This window comes from Salvia hispanica, chromosome 5, assembly GCF_023119035.1.
Source record: "Salvia hispanica cultivar TCC Black 2014 chromosome 5, UniMelb_Shisp_WGS_1.0, whole genome shotgun sequence".
Taxonomy (NCBI): domain Eukaryota; kingdom Viridiplantae; phylum Streptophyta; class Magnoliopsida; order Lamiales; family Lamiaceae; genus Salvia; species Salvia hispanica.
This window is the reverse complement of record NC_062969.1, coordinates 15,511,858-15,535,180: the sequence shown is the minus strand read 5'-3', so window position 1 is coordinate 15,535,180 and position 23,323 is coordinate 15,511,858. Positions and strand designations below refer to the sequence as shown.

At 34.3% G+C, this 23,323-nt stretch overlaps 3 protein-coding genes across 5 annotated transcripts; 2 read left to right on the top strand and 1 right to left on the bottom strand.

Annotated features, from left to right (window-relative positions):
- The first annotated feature begins 1,426 nt into the window (after window positions 1-1,426).
- On the top strand, window positions 1,427-3,253 carry LOC125191351 (probable serine/threonine-protein kinase PBL3). Its single transcript, XM_048088895.1, has 5 exons — window positions 1,427-1,586; window positions 1,701-1,975; window positions 2,201-2,336; window positions 2,426-2,562; window positions 2,646-3,253. Exons 1-5 carry the CDS (start codon window positions 1,523-1,525, stop codon window positions 3,144-3,146), a joined length of 1,113 nt encoding a protein of 370 aa, XP_047944852.1. The 5' UTR covers window positions 1,427-1,522; the 3' UTR covers window positions 3,147-3,253.
- A 160-nt stretch (window positions 3,254-3,413) lies between these two features.
- On the bottom strand, window positions 3,414-9,418 carry LOC125191350 (CBL-interacting serine/threonine-protein kinase 3-like). Of its 3 annotated transcripts, none has more exons than XM_048088893.1 (15): window positions 9,159-9,418; window positions 7,925-8,147; window positions 7,702-7,764; window positions 7,325-7,396; window positions 7,017-7,124; window positions 6,864-6,944; window positions 6,345-6,398; window positions 6,144-6,269; window positions 5,959-6,048; window positions 5,648-5,770; window positions 5,451-5,558; window positions 4,874-4,987; window positions 4,680-4,736; window positions 4,501-4,575; window positions 3,414-3,621 (listed from the first exon to the last, which is right to left on the bottom strand). In XM_048088893.1, exons 2-15 carry the CDS (start codon window positions 8,093-8,095, stop codon window positions 3,547-3,549), a joined length of 1,317 nt encoding a protein of 438 aa, XP_047944850.1. In that variant the 5' UTR covers window positions 8,096-8,147; window positions 9,159-9,418; the 3' UTR covers window positions 3,414-3,546. The 3 variants fall into 3 exon arrangements, with proteins under 3 accessions (XP_047944850.1, XP_047944851.1, XP_047944848.1); XM_048088894.1 differs by lacking the exon at window positions 9,159-9,418 and adding an exon at window positions 8,968-9,078; XM_048088891.1 differs by lacking the exon at window positions 9,159-9,418 and adding an exon at window positions 8,557-8,685.
- Window positions 9,419-19,124: 9,706 nt separating this feature from the next.
- LOC125186118 (L-ascorbate oxidase-like) lies at window positions 19,125-23,172 on the top strand. Its single transcript, XM_048082438.1, has 5 exons — window positions 19,125-19,501; window positions 19,658-19,750; window positions 20,016-20,228; window positions 21,104-21,298; window positions 22,053-23,172. The coding sequence occupies exons 1-5, from the start codon at window positions 19,241-19,243 to the stop codon at window positions 23,010-23,012; spliced, it is 1,722 nt and encodes a 573-aa protein (XP_047938395.1). The 5' UTR covers window positions 19,125-19,240; the 3' UTR covers window positions 23,013-23,172.
- The last annotated feature ends 151 nt before the right edge of the window (window positions 23,173-23,323 follow it).

Here is a 23,323-nt window from a genome sequence, read left to right as displayed (position 1 = left end):
TTCATTAAATTAAATTTGTTGAAGTTTGATTAAATTTTTAATTAAAATTGATACCCGTAAATCCGAATTTTTGCCATGTAAAGAGTTTGACGTCCCTCTACTTTTTTTTTTGACCTAAGACAAATTGTTCGAATAGAAAAAACTGAATTTTTATTTTAAAAAATAATTGGAAAAAGTCGTACCACCTCAAATAATTCAGATACATCAATAATTAGGTCAATATTGACGTTCTCTAAAAATAGAAATATCCATTTTACAAAAGGGAATTTAAAAACAAATATACTCTTATGATATCACCGCCTCAGCAACCAAACTGCATATAATAATCAGTATATGCACATGTTATATTTGGAAATTTACATTTATGAAGAACAGTTCAATATAATCAAAGTCGTATATACATTAAATATTTCATTAATTGGTATAGTTGACACTGCTCGAGGGTGAAAAAATTGAGATAGGTCAATTACTATTATTTCTCATGTTTATCTACGAAATAAACTATCCATTCTTTACTTATTTTTTTCTAAATCTCGTTTAAGCTGTTAAATAGTAGAATAAAATGAAATCGTAAGTCCTATAATCAGAGACAATTTAACCCTTGATACATAAAATAGACGGTGAAGAGATAGCACGAAATATATATTGTATTCTTGTATTTTCTATGAATTTTGAAAGTTCAAAGATTTGTCTCAATTTTTTTATAGTAGGTTATTCTTCAAACCCGACAGAGAAATATTGGTACGAAAAATTATAAACTTTGGGTGAATTAAAGTATTTCTCACGATTTTTGAAAGGTGGTGAAAATCACAAATTTTAAAATCTGTGTAAATTTCTCTTGACAGATCATCCTTCAAACCCGACAAATCTACGAGACATACGGTTAGACACATTATTCGCATCAAATTCAAAAATTAGGATGTCAAAATAATATCGTTTAATATAGTACTCCCTCTGTCCCTTTGTAGCTCAGTCGTATTTCTTTTTGGGTTATCCCACTGTAGTTGGGTCATTAACTTTTTTGTAAAATCTTTATCTCTTTCTCCATCTTTCTACTTTTTTCCTTTCTACTTTATTCTTCTTTTACTTAACTCATTTAAAATAATTGTTCTTGAATCCTATACTGAAAAGAAATATTAGCATGAGGATAGAGGGAGTATAATTCAGATTAAGCAACATAAATTTTTGTGCTAGCCACATGAGATCAAAATTTGATTGAAAATTTTATATTTGGATCAGATGGAGAAAATTGCAGACTTAAAAAAAACTTGTATTTTATACTAGTAGTTGATAATTGAGGATAGAGTAGATTGGTCAATGCTTAGAAAAATGAGAATTCCCAGTCAAACAATGTAAATTGCATTAATAAAAAAAAAAGTAGTCCAGGTGGGACCATAGAATGCAGAGACAATGTCACCAATTTTCAAAGTAGATTTTGTTCATCCTTTGACTAAACAACATGTGTTTGTGAATAAGGGTGGAGGATGGCCTCCCTCTCCTTTCCTCCATCTCTTCATTCACTATGGGTCTCTGCCTTGGTAAATCCTCTGCTAAACTTGCGCATGCTTCTTCTGGCCAATTCTCAGGTACTATACCACTTAACACTTAAAACTCAATCAATATTTATACACTTATATGCACTTGTTGTTGTTGTTGTGAATTGTGATTGAATGAAATGAGTCTTGAATTGATGATGACAGGCGGCGGCGCGGAGGAGAAGCAATCAGGAGTGGTATGCAGCAGCAGCATGTTGTTGGGTGAGAAAAGCAACCTCAAATCCTTCGCCTTCTGTGATCTCAAGAATGCCACTCGCAACTTCCGCTCCGACAGCCTCCTCGGCGAGGGCGGCTTCGGCTACGTCTTCAAAGGCTGGATTGACGACCAAACCTTCGCCCCCTGCCGCCCCGGCACCGGCCTCGTCGTTGCCGTCAAGAAGCTCAAGCCCGAGAGCGTTCAAGGCCACCGAGAATGGCTTGTAATATGTCTATTCCTAATCACTATTTTCTTTTTCTTTTATTTTTTTCTTGTAATATCTGGGTCACGGTTTCAGTGCAGATTTATATTCAATACTATGATAGAAATTCATAGGATGAGTGACTCATTAAACTTATACACTGCTTTAAGTTCTCTAGTGTTTTTTTTTTTAAAAAAAAAACTTGCTAACAATTGCGACATTAATAATGAGTGATGATTTTTGCAGGCAGAAGTGAACTATTTGGGGCTACTGCACCATGAGAATCTGGTGAAGTTGATTGGGTATTGCTCGGAGGCAGAGAAGAAGCTTCTAGTGTATGAATACATGCCAAAAGGGAGCTTAGAGAATCACTTGTTTAGAAGTGAGTGATGAGTTTTGTTGGTCAAGAATGCATATATATATGGCTAGTTTAATTTTAAGTACTAATAATAGTAAGTCTTCCATTGACAGAGGGAGTGCAGCTGATGCCGTGGGCTACTCGGATGAGGATCGCGGTGGACGTGGCGAGGGGGCTGGCCTTCCTGCACAGCCTCGACGCCAATGTCATCTACCGAGACCTCAAGGCGTCCAACGTGCTTCTCGACTCGGTGCATCATCTCTTCTTATCTCACTCAATGACTCACTCTTGTGCGTGTGCATTCGACCTAATACGTACTTATGATCAATGCAGGAGTTCAATGCCAAGCTGTCGGATTTCGGCCTCGCGAGGGAGGGGCCCAAGGGGGACAGGACCCACGTTTCGACCCGGGTTGTGGGCACGAGGGGGTACGCTGCGCCCGAGTACGTGGCCACAGGCCACTTGAACCCCAAGAGCGACGTGTACAGTTTTGGAGTGGTGCTGCTGGAGCTTCTATCTGGGAAACGGGCGGCAGGGGACGAGAACGCCGGGGGTGCGGAGGAGACGTTGGTGGACTGGACGAAGCCGTTCCTCACGGACACTAGGAAGGTGTTGAGGATCATGGATTCAAGGCTGGGAGGGCAGTACTCTAAGAAGGGGGCGCAGGCGGCTGCGGCCGTGGCCTTGCGTTGCACTGACACGGATCCCAGGAGCAGGCCAGTCATGACGGAGGTCTTGGCCGCCCTCCTCGAAATCCAAAAATCCACCGCTGCTCCAAGAGCCTCAGCTCGAGCTATGAATCACCAGCTCAGTCCTCATAGGAGATTGAGGTAGCTGTTTTATAAATAATAAACACACAGTAGATGTACTATTTTTTATTGGTGTATCTGGAAATATGTTGGGAGATACTGTGAATACAATGGAGAAACCTGTTACTTTTATATTCCATGTAGTTTCTGATAGTTATGAGTTGTGAATTAAATTTGGCACTAAAAGATGATGTCTCTTTTTTGGAACTTCCATTTTATCAAGAGAGTCCCTAATATACAGTTAAGAGTGGATTTTCCTAATCAAAAGCCACATCTCATCTCATAAGTCTCATAACAGCATCAAAACCACTTCCATTCAAATATCTAGCCGTGCAAAAAATGTCCGGTGAGAGAAATCAAGAATGAAGAAACAACAACACACTTATAAGAGACTTCTGCTGCAGCTTTTCATCGGAGAAACACTGCTACTTTTTGTGTGGGGCGTCATCTTCGGATTTCCATACCACATCTTCAAGGCTGGTGGAGAGGTTCTTGTAGAACTGCATGTATAAATACGACAGAAATGAGCGCATAGAGCATGATACATCTCTTAATTACATTCCATATAGTCACTGGCTCTACTTCTTTTACATGTAAAATGCACACGTATATGTAACGAAGATGACAATGCATGCAAGAATGAAGAGCAATGATGGGCACTAAATAATATTGCCCCAATTCAGGATCCGATTTCACGAGCTTTTATTTAATTTCGACAAACAAGATTTTCCACCCAGTATTGATATTCTTGTTCCAAGTTAAAGGAAAAGTCTAGATGATGTAGTTTCTGCACTACAATTATTGATATATTGCTATGGAATGGACAATCAAGTGATATTTTTGTTCACAGTTACCACATACTAATTTATACTCCCTCCGTCCCACGGTAAGTGGAGCGCCTCTTTTGGGCACATGATTTTAGGTAGTGTTATTCAGTATAGTTGAATAGAGAAAAAAGTAGGAGGGAGAAAAAAGTAAGGGAGAAAAAAGTAGGAGGGAGAAAAAAGTAAGGGAGAAAAAAGTAGTAGAGAGATACAGTGTTGTTTTTTTGGCCAATGAAGGAAATGCATCAAGTTAGTGGGGTCGACCCAAAAAGGAATACGTCTCACCCTGGGACGGAGGGAGTATCAAATAAGTAAACAACGGCCTATTTAAATTTCTCTCCTTAGATCCATGAGATCCCTAGATGGGAGAATTCCATAAAGATTGCATAAGCAGCAATGGCATCACTTAGTTTAGTTAAAATCTCCAACAATGAAAAGACAATGGATGGGGGGTGACTCATGTTAGAAATTAGGATGTGGCTGACAGCAAAAGCCCATATATTCATGTTAGAAATTAAGATGTTTAGACAAAAACATCCAAAGAAGTAGGAGTACCTTGTGGAATTCCAAAGTATCTCCCTTTGCTTTTCTAACCTCAACCATATGCAAAGAAGGGGCCACTTGAAAAACCTGATTAAAGCACCCAATAAAAATTAACTATACCTTGTATTTACAAAAAAGTCTCAAGTACTTGGTTCAAGAGTCACAATTTTTTTATCAGATACTATATATACCTCCGTGGCGATATTGAGATTGCCTTTTCTTCCAGCTTTTGAATTTTCAAGCCTCATCTGAGACAGAGAAAGAGAAGTACTATTACCAAGATGACCAACACGTGAGATCATATGGTGTAGAACAAATCTAACTTTATTACATCATGGGTCCGGACATACAGCAGAAGTGTAATTGCATTGAGGGCTCAATATACCTTGTAATTCTTCTTCTGGACATCAAAACCAAGAGGTTTTGCAGCTTCTTCAATTTTACTAATTATATCCTTTGCCGATGATTTAGATGTAAACCTCGTTTCTCTCTTGAATCCCTGCAATCAGAGTGCCAGGGAAAGCAAAAGTGCATGAGGTAAGAAAATAGTTCCACCATGTAATAAGAGCTTGAACACCCACAATAACTTTTACCACTACTTTCCTAAACAATAATGAGGTCATTAACAGTCATTTTCCAGGGGTTAGCATTTGACATTAGCCACTCCCTTGTGAATTTTAGTTTGTTTTTAATACAGATAAGCTAATAGGATTATTCTATACAGCAATGAAATAACTAAATATGGTTAAACAGTGATTTTTGTAACAAATACAACTAGCTCTCATCGACTATAGGATTTCTGAAGTTATAGCACCTAAGTACATCTAGTTCTCCACTTAGGCCTTCTTAGACCTCTGCTATTTGATAAATTGGCTGGTAAGTTTCCACTCTAATTCTTTTCTCTACTTCTGTAATCAATAACTATAATTCTTGGAAAACGAAGAAGATAAAGGGACTCGTACCTGTTCATCAAATAGATTACCAAGATCCAGACCTTTTGACATTGAAATCAACTCAAAGGCATTCATGGCAGCTGGCTTCACCTCCCTTTTCTCAGTTACATGATATTCCTGTATGCAAAGGAATATGAGACATTTCCAGAACTATATATTTTGGCCTATGGGTTTAAAGAATAATTCCATGTGCTTGCAAGAAATACCTCAGAATCCTTAAATACAGCTTCCACGTCATCCAAATTTGCGTCTTCCTTTTCATCAAAAGATGGTGACTTGTAATCCTTTTTAAACCATTCATCCTCCAAAATATCGGGAATCGTAATGCGCTGCATAAATGTAAAAGTTATAGACCTTACATTTCTACACATACAAAAGTGTACCATTTATTTCAAATTAAGCACACAAATGCAGGATTTCATTGAGAAAAATGTCACAGCACAATAGGTAGTACAATTAAGAAAACAATAATGACAATTCTAACAATTAGTATTCCATCAATTGATAATAGTCTTACTTTCTCCGGATTTGGCTCCAGGATCCGAGTTATCAATTTCATGGCACCAAAGGAAATCCAAGGGGGACAGGTGAATTCAGCTGAACATATCTGGAAGTAATACGATAGAGGTTGAGAACATTAAAAGATTTAATATAAATGAGATATCTGATTAACACTGCACTGGGGAAATCTCAAGTGCTCACTTTTTTATATAGGTTGATAAGATTAGAATCATCAAAAGGCAAGTAACCTGCGAGCAACACAAACAGTATGACTCCACACGACCACAAGTCTGCAGTTGCTCCATTGTAACCTCGATCATTAAGGACCTAAGAAGATCATAATCTCGTCAATCAAATCCTAGAAGAAGAATAAGAAAATGAAGTACATATTCAGTAACCAACCTCAGGAGCAACATAGTTTGGCGTCCCACAAGTAGTATGCAGCAAACCATCATCCTGCCAAAATAATGTTTACAGTTTTTATTTTATCCCAAACTGATTCTGTTTCAACTTAAATATGTAAACTGACAGGTAGCCCATGAACAGAGTTTTAGGAATAGTACTTATTTAAGAGTTCACATACATGTGTATACTTTTTTATTGTGACTTATGTAAACTGTGAGAACTCTTGCACAATATCTTCAAAGTAACTGAAAAAAACAACCAATAAAGTAACTGCACTGGACTCTACCTTCAGCAAATATCGCGAATTACTTACAGGTCCAGCTCAGTTATTCTATAGGTTCGGTGCAAGAGTTCTCACAATAAGAAGTTTTTTTAGTGAACCACTCCATATATCTAGGCAAACAGTTTGAGAAATTTCATTTAAAAATTTATAAATAAATTCAGTCAAACAAGTGAACAAAATAAAGCAAGCCAATTTGGACTAGTGCAAGTTTTTTAAACTAGACCGAGATATACCCTGACTTGTTGAGACAAAGCACTTAATCCAAAATCAGAAACTTTAAGGTTCCCCGCAGCATCCAGCAGTAGGTTTTCTGGCTGCAGCAGTTGCAATGCAAGATAAGCATAATAAAGTAACATCAATAGAAAAGTTTAAAGCAAGTCAAATACCTTGAGATCTCTGTGAAAGACCCCCCTACTATGGCAATAATCAACAGCATTAACAAGCTGCTGAAAATACCTTCTGGCTTCTTCTTCTCGCATCCTTCCATGATTTACCTTCACAGTCACATATCTCAAATTCAAACCACACAATCGACAAACAGTAACTGCCAGTATTCCAACTAAAACATGAGAGTTATGTCATGAGATCTTTGCAAGAAAATGACAGAATCAAAGTTCTAGGAACTGAAGGTTTGATCTCCACTTGGTGCATGTGCATGTGAAGTTCTAGGAGCTGAAGGAAGTTCACATCTTACAATTTTGTCAAAGAGCTCTCCGCCAGTGACAAACTCCAAAACGATAAATATCTTGGTCTTGCTGGCCATCACCTGAAGAAAAAAGGTTGTAAAATATAAGAATATTCAGTAATTGAAAGCTAGTCGCAATCAAGAAACTGAGATGATGTAAGCACAGCTAGAACTAAATCGACAGGTTTCCAGCAAATACTACATTTTGGCAGAATAAGATTAAAAATCTTTTCCGATTGAACAAATGACTGACATGTGTGGATATTTATGGATAGAAATACAATTTTTCTCAAACACAGAACAGAGTCTCCCTGGAAACTTTTTGCAGCTAAACAAGCACTAAACAGAAACCAAATTTTGGAGGAGAGAGAGAGAGAGAGAGAGACCTCATATATGCTAACCACATTGGGATGTTTAATCAATTTCATCGTTGCTATCTCACGCTTAATCTGCCAAATATTTTTAGAAGATATGTTAGAGCAATCCATAGCCAGATGGATGAGGCCATTTCACTGTAAGGAATTACAGTAACAGAGGCATAACTACAAGGTGAATCAGATATACTAGGTAGAAGAACATGACTAATAATGTTATGAAATAAGAAGTAACCTGTTCAGCCATTTTGTGCTTTAGGACGGCATCCTTGTCAAGAATCTTGAGAGCCACAGCATCTCCAGTCTCGGAATTTCTGGCAAATTTAACTTTAGCAAATGTTCCCTCACCAATTGTTCTTCCGACCTCATACTTCCCAATTCTACGCTTAATTTTGGGTTGATTCATTTGCAACCGAGTATCTGGTGGGTTGATATTGCGAGCAGTCCTAGTCAATCTCCTGCATAGAAGCAGTACTGCAATCTTCAGGGATCCCAAATACTAAAATAACTACACCTGTCAACCTTTCAAAAGAATGCTTAAAATATCCAAAGCCTTCATTTTTCTCGATTTTTAGGCTTCAGAAATTAAACTTTGTCTTAATTAGAGACCATAACTTTTATGATAGCTGGATGACACACTCATATGAAAAAGACATACACCTACAGTTAGGAATTGAAAAGATCTATCATTGATGTTATCTTTGAAACATCCAACATCATAAGATGAGACCGCACTTCATTACAACCAAACATTAAGAATTAATAGGATAACAGCAGCTCCAAATCAAATTGAGAATGTACAAGAAGATACAATTCCTTGCATCAGGATTCAGGGTTGGGGGAGGGAGGTTGAGTGGCTTCTCTTACCCCATAATTAGCAGCAACAGAAACAGATCAAATTCAAATACATCAAAATTCTGGTAAGAGATTTGGGAGGAATGTCTCAGTTAGCATATTGTTGAAACAATGATCGCTAATTATAGCAGCAGATTAAGATTAATTATTATCCAAAACGTACTTACTAGACAACTTCTCTTATTTTATTTAATTATTATCGGCTGAACTTGACAGCGTGGCCAAAGAAGAGTAAAATAAGCATCACCTGGATATACTAATCACGACCGCAATCATCCATAATTAAAAAAATTAAGAATAATGGCAATCATGAGAGAGAGAGTTAGATCACAAGCACAAAACCAGCATCTACTGTAAAATATCTTAATCTGAATTTAACGGTCACCTAAAAATCAAAATTAGGGGAAAAGCAGTGGACTTTACCAACCAAATCCCAACAATAATGAAAAAAATCTCCTGCCTACTTGGAGGAAAACTCAATCACGACTCGCAAAATCAACCAAATCGATAAATTCTTCGAACAAGACAAGAGTTGAGCGAAGATAGCAAGTAAGTAGAGCAAAATTGGATCACGTAAAATAAAGTAGGTATATGAGATTGAAACGGAGATATACTTGAAATTGAAATCGGCGTGATGATCAGGTGAAAGAGTCGAACACCACAAACGATATGAAATGGACAAAAGAGGAAGTGAAGGTAATTAAGAGGAGAGTGGGGATTCACCACCCGCTGCTTCAATTGGAGTAACACAGCTTTTAACCGTAGCGAAGACAACAATTTATGGGAAACTTCGGAGAAATGATGGAGTTTTTAACATGAAAGGGACGAAAATTTTGCATTTGAGTTAAGTGACTGTGTTCTTCATTTTTAATAAAATTCTTTTTTAAAACATGTGTCGAATTCAAACGTCTCCAAAAAAATTATGTTTGATTCTTTTTCTAAACATACAAGTTACAAGAGAGACTCTGTGATTTAGTTATTTTATTCGAATATTAAAATAGTAGAATAGTTAAGTTGTTTGAAACAATTTAGTTGGAAGGAAATAAATGAGTAATAGCAATAATTGAATAAATTAATGGAGTAGAATAGTTGTGTGACGGCAGTCTGATACACGTGTTTTACGCGGTGGGATGGGGCGAGGGGCCCTTGACCAACCGATTGAATGCCACCTCATCAACCATTCTCTCCCACTATATTCTTTTTTTCTCTATTACTTCTCTCATGCAGCTTTTGCATTTACGATTTTTCACAACCCGATTGATTTTTTAAAATATTTTTCTATTATATAAACTTCTTACAGAAGAAAGAAACTAGGTGGAGGAGAGAGATTGTGTTGAGAATAATTTTTTTTTTTCAAATAGGATCCATTTGTCCATGTGTACATTTCTAGCAAATGGTATGGATAATCTCTTCCATAAAGAAGCAATGTCATCACATAAATGCCTCATTACATTATAAATATTAAATTAATGAGCTATATAGACAAGACTATTATTATACTCCTAAGTCCTAAATTAATAGTAGTTATATTTTGAACTTTTAATTCGTTTACGATCATCATAATATTATGCGCAAAGACAAATATATCAAGCAATACAACTAAATCATAGAAAGTTCTAAGGTTTATCTTTAGTCACACACGAGGACATTTTTTTATGTAGAATTTTTTTCAATTATATTGTAAATCCAAATCTATTTGTTCGTCTTTCTTTGGAATAGCACCAAATAAGTGTGTGTACAGTAGCTACACAAAAATTTTGTGAGACATATATTAAAAAGTTATGTAAAATTTAAATTTGATACAAATAATTAGAGTAAATTTTTTAATATATATGATATATACTTAAAGTTGAACTTGAATTTAGTGTAAATGGTTAAAGATGACATAATCCATGGGGGGATTCATTTTCATTTTAACAGAATTCCTAATTTTACTGAATAATAATAGAGGGTTAAAGAAGTTGTGCTCGTTCGCAACTTCTTGTCGCCCCAATGGCATGTGATTTTAATATTCTTTTTAGTTATATTTCGTATTTTATTATTAGTGGTGTATGTAAGTATTAACTTACATTATTGGATTATATAATGAAACATAAACAATATTCATGTAATACAAAAATACCTATGAATGAATAGAGGCTTTTTGCATATTTATGAATAAATATTAAAATCATGAATAAAGGTTTTTTCGCATATTGTTTCGTTTGATACTTGAGAACACAAGAAAGACACATTTTTTGTTTTGTTTGATTTTAATGTTGTACGTGTTTAACTGAATTTTGTACTTAATCTCAAGAGGTTACGTACTGTATATAGTTAATTTTTAAAACATATTGTCACTTTTGTTAATTAATTATAAAATGATAACTAGAGTTTATCAATTCAAAAGTACGTATATAATTTTTAAATTCAATTTTTTCAAATAAAAGTAGTATTAAAATAAATATTAGTACTGGTATTAAAATAACCAATTTAAGATTCAGCATAAATAAATTGAACACAAAACCTGAGATGCTAGATCACATCAGAGAAATTGCATGAATTTTATTTCTGTCTTTCTTCTAAACATTTTTTATAAAATTAAGGAACAAATTAAAGGCCATAATACTCCTTTTTCTTCTAAACAATGATCAACACTAATTTAAACAATGTAAGAAGATGTAACGCAATAAATACTATTCTAATCACCATTTTCAATTATTTACACTAAGCTCAAATATATTTTTTGAGTATATATATGTCATTCTAAAATATAATTTTGCTCTAACCTTTTATATTAAACTGTCTACACTATTTTTAAGTATATGTCACAAAAATTTTGCAATAGCTATACTCATATTTGATGTTGTTTCCAAGAAAATGCAAAAAAGAGTTTGAATTTACAGTATAATTAGAGAAGAAAAGTGATGAGATTTGATGTATAATTAGATAAAGTGTCATGTAAATTTAAAGTTGTAATAGTAACTAGCCTAATACTCCTAGCTAGTAATGATCATAGTGACCACCATCATCCATCGAATAGAATATTCTTTCGAATATACAATATTTATATCTTTTCTAATTTATAACGAGTTATATATATAGATCAAGTAATTACCAATAACCGATTGGATGTGGGTCCTGCTTAAGATATATCGTCACATTATTCTAATGAATATTGTGTAAAAAGGTAATCAAATGACCAAAATATAGCTTCACGAAATAATTTTTCATATTAGTCATAGTTTTGTTTGTGTTAGGGATGGACGACCCACACCTTGACTCTACACTAATATGATATTGTCCGTTTTAGATAAATTTCTTAAGTTTTGCTCTTGTAATACTCTTCAAAACATACTAAAGTGGAGGATTACATTTATATATTGCTTGCACCTTCTTAATCTTCCAATGTAAAATGGTTTGAAGCTTGAACTCAACAGTTTCTATATTCCTTTCTCAGAAACTCATACGCCATGTCGCCATCTTTAATTTTCAATTTTTTAATTTAATATTTATAATATATTGCTCATACCAAAATTAATTTCTCCACCTTTGATTTTACATGACCATTTCTGATTGATCGAAGACATATGTAAGAGGATTTAAATTCTCCAAATGTAAATAAAGATATAAATACATGTGTACGTTGTCATTTGAGTGGGCATAAAATTTGATCGTCTCAGAAATATCTTTGCTAAAACTCATTTAAACTCTGTTATAAGTAGGACAAGCTTAAACATATTTTTGATGACTCATTTAATTAGACTCGAAACATAATATATTCAATTAAATCAATTTCTGCCTTTTTTGTTTGCAAAATTAATTAAATAAGGGACTATAGTAAAACACACATTTGATAGCAAGTATACAACATCAAACTAGTTAAAAACTTCAAAGCGTATATATTGCCTATACTTGTAGGGGGTGTTCGGTTGGCAAGACTAAATCTCATGATTAAATATGTATCATGTTTGGTTCATAAGATTAACTCCCTCAACTTAATCCTAGATGGATAGTCTCATGATAATTAGTCATAGCCTCCCCCTCCAACTAAAATAATCCCACAACTTAATCCTAGATGGATAGTCTCATGATTATTAGTCATGACAACCGAACGCCACCGTAAAGTATACGTAATGTGACCGACATCAGCATTTGAATATGATTTTAGAATATGGATTACAATATTTGATTTGTGGTGGTTGCAAATTAGGTTGACGCTGTGAAATGCCAAATATTAAAATAGACGTATTGAATAGTCCTAATTCAGGTTAATTTAGGCAATAATTTGTGTCAATTATTCATATTTATTAATTAGTATGTCTCTGTCGACAGATACTATAGTTTGATTGAGATTAATGATCAATAATAACACTTGTCGCGTCCATGATTTTATTTTTTTATGGAATATTATTTTTGAGTTAAAAATAATAGTAGTAACTATTTTATTTGATTGAAATTATAATACAACATTTTGAGTTAAAAATTTGTTTGATTGAATTATAATAGTACAAAAGAAGTTGTCTTGTTGCATTATAGGTTTGACTAGTTACGGTATTATAGTATCTCCAACATTTTTTAATATACAATAAAGTACTATAACACATGTGAATTTATCACGGTGAATTCGTGTGAGATGATGGATTATATATTCTCGAAAATAATAACTTCATAAGTACTACTCTAATTATATTTACAGCGAGTGTCTAGCTCCAATAATTAGAACATTTTATGTCATAAAATAAGTTGACGAAAATGACAAAAGCTTCTACTCGCGTAAATTATTTTATTGTTTATATGGTGATCTATAATTTAGTTCAAACTTCATTCAAATTATGTATGCGCTTATATATCTTTGGACTGATTTCAACTTATTTATTTGAAGCCCATTGGCGTTAGACATCCGTACATATTTATGATTGGGGCGGTGATGGTGGATTAAATTACAATGTTTTATTAATATATTTATATTCCCCTTTGATATTTTATATTCATAATTAATATTCATCGATTTTGTTCTCTTTACACGGGTACAAATAAAATACATCATGGAACAAGTTCTTTCAAGTTCAAGAATAAGTGAATAGATATACTATATAGTAAAATAAAAATATCAATAAATGAAGTACATAGTAACCCAATGAAATGGAATATATAAAACCATATAGATATAAATATGCTTCGTTCATAGTATTTATACTTTGTTGGAAAATATAAGTAGTATTAAATAAATATTTAGTTTTCATTATATGTCAAAATTATGATAATTGTCCCACTGCATAGATGTAATACTGTTCGTACATATTTAGGTAATATTTTTTATAAGATAGGTTCAACGGATAAGTTCAGTTACGCACACAACCAACAACATATGAAAGAGAAGTTTTGAAGCTTGAAATTATTGAACAAACACAAAAGTGTTTAAAACATGGTGAAAGATGATCAACCTTAATTCGGACATGTTGAATAAACACGGGTCAACCTACACGTCGAGTGCTTAACCTCGTACGTCATAGAAGATTTGGAAAAATCTGTAGTTCAAGGAAAAAGTACGAGAAAGAATAAGCTAGATTGACGTGAGTAGGGACGGATCCAAAAAATGATCATTGCAAGGGCAAAAATACACATGGGGATATTTGAAGTATTTGAGGAGGGGCATTTAAAGAAGAAACTAATATTAATTTTTTTCTATAATAGATTTTATACATAGATATGAAATTTTGAGGGAAGGCATTTGCCCCTCCTGCTTGCACATTAGATCCGTGCCTGCGTTGGAGGGATTTAAAACGATATTGCATATTTTAAACATCATATTTTCTTATGGATAAATGGTTCAAATTACGCCTAGCTACCTAACACACTCTAACCCTATAAGGTTATATATTAAACTTTTTTCTACGAGGCAAGTTGTAACCATCACATTAGCTTTTAATTTAGTGATAAGATGCAACATATTTTCAGTAAGATTCGTAATTGTCTTCATTCTCTAAGATAATATTGGCATTGACTTACTTTTGTTTTGTATAAAATATTTAGGTAATTTCAATTATTTGTAGATTTCAGGTCAATTTTATATGTCAAAGGAACCATGATAAATGATGAATTTATGTATAAGTTGTAATTTGTAAAAGCAAGTAACTGAGTATTTTTAGGATTTTATTCATATTTCAAATGAGCCCATTACCCTTAATATAAAGGGCTTTCTTGTTTAAATTTTATTGGATTGAGGCGCGAATACTATTGGGGACAGACACATCACTATGTGAAAATAATAATACTCTTATTAATTTTAGAGATTGGGCACAAGTGTACCATTGTTAGATACTAATACTCCTACTACTCCTCCGTTTCACAGTAATAGAGTCATTTTTTCATTTTGGACGTTTCATAGTAGTGGAGTCATTTCATTTTTTAGTAAATAGGAGTAGTAGTAAAATATTTTCTCACTCTAGCTACTTTTCATTCTCTCTTACTCTATTATCTTTTTTATTTAATATATTACACGTTTTTTCTTAATCTTTGTGCCGGAAAGAAATGTCTCTTTTATTATGAAACAGAAGAAATAGTATACTAGTAGGTGTTCTAACGTGCGCCTTCCGTTGCAGACAAGATTTCTACCTTCACAGAGAAATTAGTAGAAAATAAATACTACTCTCTTCGTCCCATTAAATATGCAACATTTGAGAATCAACACGTGTTTTTATGTGGTGTTGTTTTGTGAGTTAATAAAGAGAGAGTAAAGTAAGAGAGATGAAAAAGTAGAGATAGAGATGTTTCCTTCTATTTTAGGTAACGTTTCATTTTTAATAGAATAAACTAAAAAGAAAAATATTTTATTTATAATGGACTGAGGAAATACTATATTGATTGAAACAACATATTTTTTTCATAGGAGAAAGATCAGATCTTGCAGCCCATGATGGAAAGAAAAGCAAAGTGGGAAAGAAAAACAAAAGTAGGAAAAAAAGCTATAAACCAATAAGAAAAAGGTGCCATTTCACATTATTTTTGTGGAAATTACTCAAATTTATATAATTAATTAAAGTATGGTGTACAATTTTTTATCTGAAAAAAAATTACATTTACTAATAAATGAAAAAATATAAAATAGTCCATGAACAATACCGTGTAAATTTTATCAGAACGAACCAAATATTTAACGACCAAACATATGTTGCGCCAAACAATTGGAGCTGAAACAATACATAAAATTTCAGGCATTAGATAAATAAGTTTGCAGAAGAAAGTGAAGCATATTCAAATGTCTAAACTTCTCTAACGGCTTGATTATAGCAAACGACAAAATCGAGCCAGCTTTTCATACTATTTTTATTTCTCATTCTAACAAAAATTGGTTCCAGTCAAGTACGAATATACATGATTTATATGCTACACAATTCACAAAATATCTTATTATAAATTTAATTCCATAATATTAATATAAGCCGAACCACCCCTAGCACTGAGAAGTTGTCACATTAAAATGATGTAATAAAGCAGTGGAAACTGATCTTAAAGTTTCATGACTGTGAATACCGCGTTTTGACCGATCAAAGTGTGTGATCAAATAGGTTGATTTAGCTAATTTCGGAAAAATGTCACATATAATTATTTACTTGGCCTTCCTTTTACCATGACACACTCAATATCAGATAATTTTGAACAAATTCAATTTTATACAATATCGAGATAGGTTTGTGTTAAAATGACAACCCCTTTTAAAGTGACACCGTGACACCACTTATACAACAATATTATAAACGCTACACAACAATATTACAAACACTACACAGCAATCTATAGATTGCTGTATAGTATATCGGATATTGCTGGACAAGAAAAATTGTTGGATAAAGAGCAACAAATTGCTGGCCGTCTTTTTCAGATTTTCTTTTTCTTTTTTTTGGCCATGTCGTTATTCGTCCACGTGTACAAATGATTGGTTAGAAATGATGGTATGGTGTTATTTTAAAGGGTGGTGATACCCTAACATGCCTTATCGAGATAAGTTAATTTATACTCCCTTAAAAGTAATTTACTGACAGAATACTATTTTATTTATCTACAGTAGTAGTAGTACTAGACTACTAGGCTAGCAATATCTCTGTGTAGTTAATTGACTTTTTATTCTAATTGTTTTTTCTTTGGAAAATCTGTAAATCATTTTATATCATATAATGAAAGAACAGGTAATTTCGGATTTATGACATGTTAATTAAAGATGAGAAGGAAACTCCAAAAAGTGCATAAGTGAGTCATTTTTATTTAAGAAAAAAAATCATTTCTTACTTTATTTTACACCTACTTTATTACTTTTACTCCTTTATTTTTTTTTTCTCTCTCTCTTTCATACTTTCCTTTCTTCACTTTAACTCTTTAAATACCAATTTCTTAATTCTTGTGCCAAAAGAAGTGATTCGCTTATGGCAGAACGGAGAGAGTACATTTTTACTCGAAAGATTATGCTCGCAGGCAAGGTACAAGAACATTTCAAGAAGTAAATGATGAGATTAATTAAGGTTGAATATGGTACCATTGGAGATTCGCTTGACACGGGTGTTGAAGTGTTGGTTGATACAATGAGTGACTTGTTGGCTCGACCAAAAAGATGGAATAATGAAGAAAAAATCATCAGATAATATTATACTATATGATTGTATGCAATGAATTTCTATTGAATTTAGTGACCATTCTATGGTAGAAAGGAAAAAAATTTGACTTGTTCTAGCAGTAAAAAACTTATTCTGGCAGAGAGAATATTTTATAAGAGATTTTAGTAAAGTTGAAGATAGTCAATGTAGCTAGATGACATGCAAACATGAGACTCTGGATTTAATGATGCATTATCACATATTGTTTGATACGCTTGTGTGAATATCAACATAATTAAAACACAAAACTTAAAGTGCAATTTGACAAATGAAGTTGGTTTTGGTGCACAGTCGTCACATGTCATATTTGGTCAAGTAAATAAGTAACGAGGGATAGCTTTTAAATGTATAAAGTGATGTTGGGAAATTTTTATCATGATCTTTTACCACCTTAGCCAAATGCAGATACTATTTTAGTATATATATATCTCATTAATAGTAAACTGTCACTTTTATTTAAACCTGGTCTGAATTTTTATATGTCATATTTGGTCAAGTAAATAATACTTGTAAGGTGGTAAATGTATAAAGTGATGTTGGGAATTTTTTATCATGATCTTTTACCTGTTACCACTATAGCCAAATGCAGAGACTATATGTATATATCTCATTAATAGTAACATGTGTATTATTTGATTATTAACATTCACATAGTATAAATTTACGCATTGTTAATAATGTGAAAAATAATGTGATATTTCAAGTTTTAGTTTTGGCATAATTTAAAGAATTGCACCACTGGTGATAGAGAGCCACTAAAGAGATTTTCCAATATAATTTTGTTTTGAAATTCTAAAATATACATATAATAAGTAATTAATACAAATAATGATACTCATCAAGTCAAAGTCAATGCGGAATCATAATTACTCCCTCCGTCCCAGATAATTCGTCCCAGTTTTCCATTTCGGTCCGTCCTACATAATTTGTCCCATTTCACTTTTACCATTTTTGGTAGTGGACCCCATATTTCACTAACTCATTTCTACTCATATTTTATTATAAAACTAATATATAAAGGTAGGACCCGCATTCCACTAACTTTTTCAACCCACTTTTCATTATAATTCTTAAAACCCGTGTCCGGTCAAAGTGATCCGAATTATCCGGGATGGAGGGAGTAATTTTTTAAATTATTAAACAACATGATTTGACATTGTAATAGTATTACCAAACTAGATTTGTGATAGAACTGCAATACAATTACTCCAATTTAATTCGGCATAATTCCAATCCCGTATAAACAAATGGGAGCTTTAATCTATTTATTCCAATTAATTTTTAACAAAATAATTGTATATGCGTCTAGAGAAATGATGGTAAAAAATCTGTCAATAGATATCTCATAATTAACTGACTCAGATTTTAAGAAATTGTTTGATTAAGTAAAATTATAGAAAAAGTTATAAGAATATGAATCATATTTTTATATTATATTATTTTTATAATAAAATGAAATAGAGATGAGTTAGAGAAAAGTGATGTCCATTTATAAAAAATACTAGTAAAGTGAAATATGTCATTTATTAGGAAATGGAAAAAAGCGAAAAGTTAAAGACATGTAATAATGAACTGTGAAAGTAATTATTTAGAAAGAAATGATTAGTTTTATATGTCCTCAAGTAGTCCTGTTAATTACTTGCGAAGCATAATTATTGTAAGTAGTACATATATTAGCAACATTATAGATAAGATACATAGATCCTCTACATGTTTTCTACAATACATTAACTCTTCATATTTCCCAAGAAAAATATATATAAAAAAATAAAAAACAGAAATAAAATATCTTAGCCATGATGAAGAAATTTCATGATATTTCAAACTTTTATAAAGGTGTGTAAACACACTCAGAAGAATATTATGACCCAGCTAGCTATACCCACGTACTATTACTGAATATATACTTGTCTAATTTCTAAAAAAAAATATACTACTTGTCTAATTTCTACTCCCCCTCCCCTTTCTCTCTCTCTCTCTCTTCAATATATATGTGACTGACTTAACACCACTATTGCAAGTGGTGCACTATACTATCTTCCCAAACTCACCCACTCTTATAGAAGATGGGTGTGTTTGTTGCTTCATTGTTGGTTTTCATTTTGTTGATAATAAACTCTGCAACGGCTGCTAAAGTCCGGCATTTGAAATGGGAGGTGGAATACATGCACTGGTCTCCAGATGGCCAAGAAGGTGTGGTCATCGCCATCAACGGCCAGTTCCCCGGCCCCACTATACGTGCCCAGGCCGGAGACACCATTCATCTCCACCTCACCAACAAGCTTCACACCGAGGGCGTTGTCATCCATTGGCACGGAATCAGACAGGTTACATGTTCAAACTACTCATTTCAATTCGCATTTATTTACATTTAGAAATATATTAGTCTTTTGAGATGAGTTTTTCTGTTTCCATTTCCATGACACTAATTAATTACATTTGAAAATATATTAGTCTTTTGAGGTGAGTTGTTCTGTCCGCAGATTGGGACGCCGTGGGCCGATGGGACGGCCTCGATCTCGCAGTGTGCCATTAGTCCGGGAGAGGCATTTGTCTATAGGTTTAAAGTCGACCGGGTACGTATAGTAATTAGTATAGCAATTTGATAACATGGATCAAATTAAATTAAAGAGAAGTAGTAGTAATTAATTAGTGGGAAAAATTAACGAGATTTTAAAATTTGACACATACTCCTACTACTAAACAACACTCAATGAGACAGAATGAGTGGTTGGTAGTGGTCCACAACATGAATACCACTTTTTGCAGGAGTAGAAACTTTTTTTTTTCCTTTGTTTTCCATTTATAGAATTAAAAAAAATGTAAGATGATCGGGTGCAGGCGGGGACATACTTTTACCATGGGCACTACGGTATGCAACGGTCAGCCGGGCTGTACGGGTCGTTGATCGTGGACGTGGCGGACGGGGAGAAGGAGAAGTTTGAGTATGATGGAGAGTTCAGTATTCTGCTGAGTGATTGGTGGCATAAGGGCTCTCGTGAACAAGAGGTTGATCTCTCTTCCAAACCCATGCGTTGGATTGGTGAGCCACAGGTAACTTTCTTCACTTTATTATGAGATAATTGGTTAATTAATTTCCAAAATTTACTTCTTTTAACAAAATTGATAAAATAGGATAATTCGTGAAATGGGAATATAAAGGAGGTGAATTCTAATCTTAGCCGCAGACTTCAAAATATTATTGCCTTTTAGAATCACTTTTTTTTTCCCTTCAGAGTCTCCAAATAATGTATAGACTTTAAGAAAGTGCATTGCATTTGCATGGCTTTATGGAGCAATTTTTCTTTGACATATGCCTTTATTTATACTGTGTGCGACTGTATTTCCATCTTTTATTTTTCAGAAAGTGAATATAAATTTAAAGACTATGACTTGATAGAATCAAGCATTAGCCACTAAATCACTATGTTAACACACTCATGTATACACCTTTTTTCAAGTAAATTAATATCATATCATATCATTCATTCAACAAATGTACTCATTTTTACAGCTTAGAGAACTTTTATTTCATTTTTCGGTGCTCCACTTACCATTTTTGTATTTTTTTCATTTAAAGCTTTAATTTAGTAATTTATATTTATTAAATTGGTTGATAATGCTCAATTATTAATGTCTCTCGGTGCCTAAAAAATGTTGACAACCGACAAATTGATAAATAAACTACGTAAAATGCCAAGTTCAAGGTATGAGTATTTTACAGATTTTGGCAGAAAAAGTGGAATATGTTTGTGCCGATATGTATGGCTACTTGTTAATATAATTTCAAATTATTAGTTATTAATTCGAAATATCTTATCTCATTCTTGAAAAATGTTTCACATCTTGGTAAAGGGTAATTGTAATACTTAAATCATTTCATATATTTTTCAATGTTATTTTTTAATTAATCATGGTGCCGTTTGCAGACCTTGTTAATCAATGGGAGAGGGCAGTTCAATTGCTCACTAGCGGCGCATTTTAGCAACTCCACCGCAGCCCCGTGCAAGTTAAGAGGCAATGAACAGTACGCGCCTTATATCCTTAAAGTCCACCCCAACAAGACCTACCGGCTCAGGATAGCCAGCTCCACTGCACTGGCTGCACTCAACTTGGCTATTGGGGTAACGTTACTAACATACGCTTCTACTTTTTTTTATTTTCTTAAAATTAATTCTCGATCCAATCCGATTTGAAGTATGGGAAAAAGGAAAAGTTATCAATATGGGAAATAAATACTAAAATATTGCTTTCAACTAAAAAATGATTCATCTCTCTGCATCTGAAATATTGCAAAAATGTGTTATGCATAACATTCTTGGTAAAACAAAAGGATAGACTTGAGTTCAGTTTACTATTTTAGCATGTCTTTCCACTTTCGATCAGATATTACAACAGTGGTAGACTGGTAGCAAAATGGGGGGTTTGTAAATATAGATTTGAAGATGTTTTCATATCTTAGAATAATATTTTCTGAGTGTGACATGGCTCTAAATAAAACCAAGTGGGCCTAACCAAAGTGCTGGTCAATTCCGCTTCCAAATCTTTTAAATTTCAACCCATATGTTTGGACACAGATTAACACGTGTCATTTCGTTTCAATGCATACCTCTCAACATCACTTTTTTCTTTATACCACGCCTAACTATAACGTTCTCATATAAGTATAACATCATCATGACACAATGTTTAACTCAAATTTTCATTTACAATATGTGGCTTTTAAATTTTCCCATAAGAAGTATTACTCCCTCCCCTAGTGTCAGGGTGTCAGGTTACTCGCACTTTTCCCTTTAAGGTATAAATTTGAGATTATTTTTTTAATTTAATTAAATTAGTATTTTAAATATAACGAAAGATCATTTAATAAACGTACAGAATCACAAGATGAAGGTGGTGGAAGCGGATGGCAACTATGTGAAGCCATTCACCGTAAACAACATCGACGTCTACTCCGGCGACAGCTACTCCGTCCTCTTCCGAACCGACCAATCCCCCACCCACAACTACTGGCTCTCGGCCACCGTCCGCGGCCGCGAGCCCCACACTCCCCCGGCCCTCGCCATCCTCAACTACCTCCCCACCTCCCCCTCCCACCCCCCCACCTCCCCACCTCCCCCCTCCCCCCCCTGGGACGACTACCCCTCCAGCAAAGCCTTCTCCCACAAAATCCTCTCCCTCCCCGGCTCCCCACAACCCCCAAAAACCCCCCACCGCCGCATCATCCTTCTAAACACCCAAAACTACATCAACGGCTACACCAAATGGTCCATCAACAACATCTCCTTAACCCTCCCCACCACCCCCTACCTAGGCTCCATCAAATACAACATCACCAACGCCTTCGACGCCAAAAGCCCACCCGACCGGGCCCCACCGGGGTACAACGTGATGCGGCCGCCCCCAAACCCTAACTCCACGTACGGGAGCGGGGTGTACGTGCTTGAGCTTAACTCGACGGTGGATGTGGTGCTGCAGAATGCGAATGCGCTCAAGGACAACGTGAGCGAGATTCACCCGTGGCATCTGCACGGGCATGATTTCTGGGTGGTGGGGTACGGGGAGGGTGAGTTTAAGGAGGGGGACGAGGCGGGGTTCAATCTGAGGGACCCACCGTATAGGAACACGGCGGTGATTTTTCCTTACGGGTGGACGGCGTTGAGGTTCGTGGCGGATAATCCTGGGGTTTGGGCGTTTCATTGCCATATTGAGCCGCATCTGCATTTGGGGATGGGGGTGGTGTTCGCGGAAGGGGTGGAGCGTGTGAGAGGGATTCCGAACGAGGCGATCGCGTGTGGTTTGACGGGGAAAATGCTCATGAGAAATGGGACGAGTTGAGATGGATGAGTTTTAACTTATGTTTTGATTTGAGAGGAGATGTTATTAATGGATAAATCAACCTTGTCAACTTCTATGTGCACATTTCTTTTTAGATATTTGGAGTCCATGATGTATTAGCAAAGATGATGGGGAAATATATCATTTTATTGTGCATGAATGTCATTTTATTTCAGTTTTTAATACATTGCATGGATGATTGATGCATTAGTAACAATATATCATATTCTTCGGACTAGTGGATGATTGATGCATTAGTAACAATATATCATATTCTTCGGACTAGTGGTAAGTGTATGAAAAATCGAAAA

What these genes read in the sequence shown, in the direction of transcription:
- LOC125191351 (XM_048088895.1), top strand. Translation starts at nt 1,523, where the DNA reads ATGGGTCTCTGCCTTGGTAAATCCTCTGCTAAACTTGCGCATGCTTCT. An exon ending in TTCTTCTGGCCAATTCTCAG is followed by an intron (nt 1,587 to 1,700) that starts GTACTATACCAC and finishes TGATGATGACAG; the next exon opens with GCGGCGGCGCGGAGGAGAAG. An exon ending in CCAACGTGCTTCTCGACTCG is followed by an intron (nt 2,563 to 2,645) that starts GTGCATCATCTC and finishes TGATCAATGCAG; the next exon opens with GAGTTCAATGCCAAGCTGTC.
- LOC125191350 (XM_048088891.1), bottom strand. An exon ending in ATGTGGTTAGCATATATGAG is followed by an intron (nt 7,397 to 7,701) that starts GTCTCTCTCTCT and finishes TTTTTTCTTCAG; the next exon opens with GTGATGGCCAGCAAGACCAA. An exon ending in TCCAGAAGAAGAATTACAAG is followed by an intron (nt 4,737 to 4,873) that starts GTATATTGAGCC and finishes TCTCTGTCTCAG; the next exon opens with ATGAGGCTTGAAAATTCAAA.
- LOC125186118 (XM_048082438.1), top strand. Translation starts at nt 19,241, where the DNA reads ATGGGTGTGTTTGTTGCTTCATTGTTGGTTTTCATTTTGTTGATAATA. An exon ending in ATTGGCACGGAATCAGACAG is followed by an intron (nt 19,502 to 19,657) that starts GTTACATGTTCA and finishes TTCTGTCCGCAG; the next exon opens with ATTGGGACGCCGTGGGCCGA. An exon ending in ATAGGTTTAAAGTCGACCGG is followed by an intron (nt 19,751 to 20,015) that starts GTACGTATAGTA and finishes GATCGGGTGCAG; the next exon opens with GCGGGGACATACTTTTACCA.